Source organism: Dipodomys ordii, unplaced genomic scaffold (assembly GCF_000151885.1).
Source record: "Dipodomys ordii isolate 6190 unplaced genomic scaffold, Dord_2.0 Scaffold68, whole genome shotgun sequence".
NCBI lineage: Eukaryota > Metazoa > Chordata > Mammalia > Rodentia > Heteromyidae > Dipodomys > Dipodomys ordii.
This window is the reverse complement of record NW_012267284.1, coordinates 5,144,927-5,147,282: the sequence shown is the minus strand read 5'-3', so window position 1 is coordinate 5,147,282 and position 2,356 is coordinate 5,144,927. Positions and strand designations below refer to the sequence as shown.

The 2,356-nt window shown below is 48.8% G+C and overlaps 1 protein-coding gene across 1 annotated transcript in view; it reads left to right on the top strand.

Annotated features, from left to right (window-relative positions):
- The first annotated feature begins 1,909 nt into the window (after positions 1-1,909).
- Positions 1,910-2,356, top strand: part of Znf853 (zinc finger protein 853) — a 12,831-nt gene continuing 12,384 nt past the window's right edge. Inside the window, exon 1 of the mRNA XM_013023391.1 lies at positions 1,910-1,956. Coding sequence (XP_012878845.1) covers positions 1,910-1,956 — 47 coding nt within the window. The remainder of the gene's footprint in view (positions 1,957-2,356) is intronic.

Below are 2,356 nucleotides of genomic sequence, written 5' to 3'. Positions count from 1 at the left end.
AAAAAAAAAAAAAAAAGCCAGTATAGTGGTGGAGGGCAGACAATAACAGCACATGTATCACCACAGGATTAACTGCAAAGTACAAAAACAAAAGCCCACACAGCAGGTACCTTTCCTCCAGGTTACTTACTCCAGAAATAGTTCCTCTCAGAGGATTTCAGATACTATATGGTACTTTAATTTGTCCATGGTCAGACTAGAAAAGAAACAAGAGCTGGAAGCCAGTGACTCATGCCTGTAGTCCTAGCTACTCAGGGGGATGAAGTCTGAGGATCACAATTAGAAGCCAGCCTGGGCAGGAAAGTCTGTGAGAGTATCTCCAACTGGCCACCAAACAGCCAGAGTGCCATAACTCTCAAGAAGACACTATCTCAGCCACACCTATATTTATTAGACAGCTTTTTGGATCGTTTTGCCATCACAAGCCTCAGCAACCATTTTCACCTGGGCCATTGGTGGAGCCCTTCCCTTGGTAGCCCAGCAGAAGGCCTGTAATCGTAATTTGAACAGAGGTCACCATGATTGGTGCAGAGTCCTTCATTTACACAAAGGTCTTCCATGATTGGTGCAGACACTTTTTTACAGCACCTTGCAGGTTATATATAAGCAGGTTCTTCAACTCACTTTTTGGAGTCAACAGGTGGCACCTTCCTATGCTACCTGTAAGGCCCAATAAGTGAGGAGCCAACTGAGCTGGTAACACAAAGAGGAGACAGCATTGACTATGGACAAGGAAGCAAAACAGTATCTGACATGGTGGCAGCAGTGGTGAGAAGGTGATCAAACTAAATGTCCAGCTTCCTTCCCAGGGAGCCCATTGATATCATATGACTCAACACCTCAATCCAAATCTCATGGACAGTATGATAGGGTGGGCCACCTATCTTGAAGCTATTTGGAGACTTACCAAGAGTTTCTGTTCTTCCTTCCACACGAAAGAAAAGAGAAGAAGTGAGAGAGGGAGGGAAGATACCTATGCCACAGGAAGGAAAGGACATTTGTATTTGCCCTGGATTCTTGCAACAGGGCTTCTAAAATCTTAGGATGTACACAGCGAGACTTTGTTGTGAGCTTATGCTTATGCTTATGCCAGGCATGTGCTAGGCAAATACTCTGTCACCTGAGCTAGGCAATCACCCCCAAAATTGTTTATGCAAAGGCAGAATGAGAGGACAACTGTACATATTAATAGATATATCTTAAGCTATATCTTAAACTGTGAACCTATCAGCCTGGCTACATAAGAGGCTGAGAGTAGAAGGGTTGTAGTTCCAGGCCAGCCTAGGCAAAAAACAAACCTTTGTGCGATTTTATCTTAATGGAAGAAGCTGAGCATGGTGGTGGTGTGTGTCTGTCAGGTGAAATGAGATATAAAATAAGTGGATTGTGGTCCAGTCCCAATATGGAAAATCTCAAAATAATCAGTGCAAAAAAAGGGACAGAGGCTTGACTGAGCAGTAGAGCAACTACCTAGCAAACTCAAAGCCCTGAGTTCAATCCCAGTACAAAATTGGAAAAATAAAAAAGAGCGAGCGAGAGAGAGAGAGAGAAAGAAAATAAGAAAGAGAAAGAAAAAAAAGAGAAAGAAGAAAGTAAAGAGAAAAGGAAAGAAAAGGGGCTTGAATTTAGGGCCCGGTACTGTTCAGCTCAAGGCTGGCACCCTACCGCTTGAGCCACAGTTCCATTTCTGGCTTTTTGTGGTTAATTGGAGATGAGTCTCTTGGACTTCCTTGCCCACGCTGACTTCAAACCGTGATTCTCAGATCTCAGACTCGAGAGTAGCTACGTAGGATTACGTTAGTGAGCCACAGGCGCCCGCCAAGTGAGGATCGGGTCAATCCTTAACAGGAGGAAACCTGTTTCTCTGGCAAGAAACATGTCTGGAAAGAGAAAAAAGTCATGAGAGGCCATGGCCCAGAGCAGCTGGGAGAAGCGCCTGGAAAAGCAGAGCCCAGGGTGGGCCTGACCACCAGGCCTGTGGGTGAAGGCAAGGGAGGCATGGAGAAGGAGCGGCCCGGCCTGCCCGTGCAGAAGGTGGCTCGGGTGGCTAGTTGGGTCTATCTGGGTCACAGCAGCTGACCTGGCTGGCACCAATTCCCCTACCTGCCTGGGCTGCCCACTGGGAGGATCCGGAGGAGGGGTCCGGAGGGTGCGCCGCTCTCCCCCGCCCCCCGGGGGGCTTCTGGTTTCATCTAATTACTAATGACCCACAATTTGTACACCTGCCAGGGTGGCCCTGAGGCCAAGTCGGCCTCTCTTGGGGGTGGCGGCGGCAGACGCCCTGCCCGGGAGTCGGGGCCCTGGGCTGCGCCCCTGCCGCCCGGAGAGGCGCGCGCACCGGGGATGCGGCCAGGGA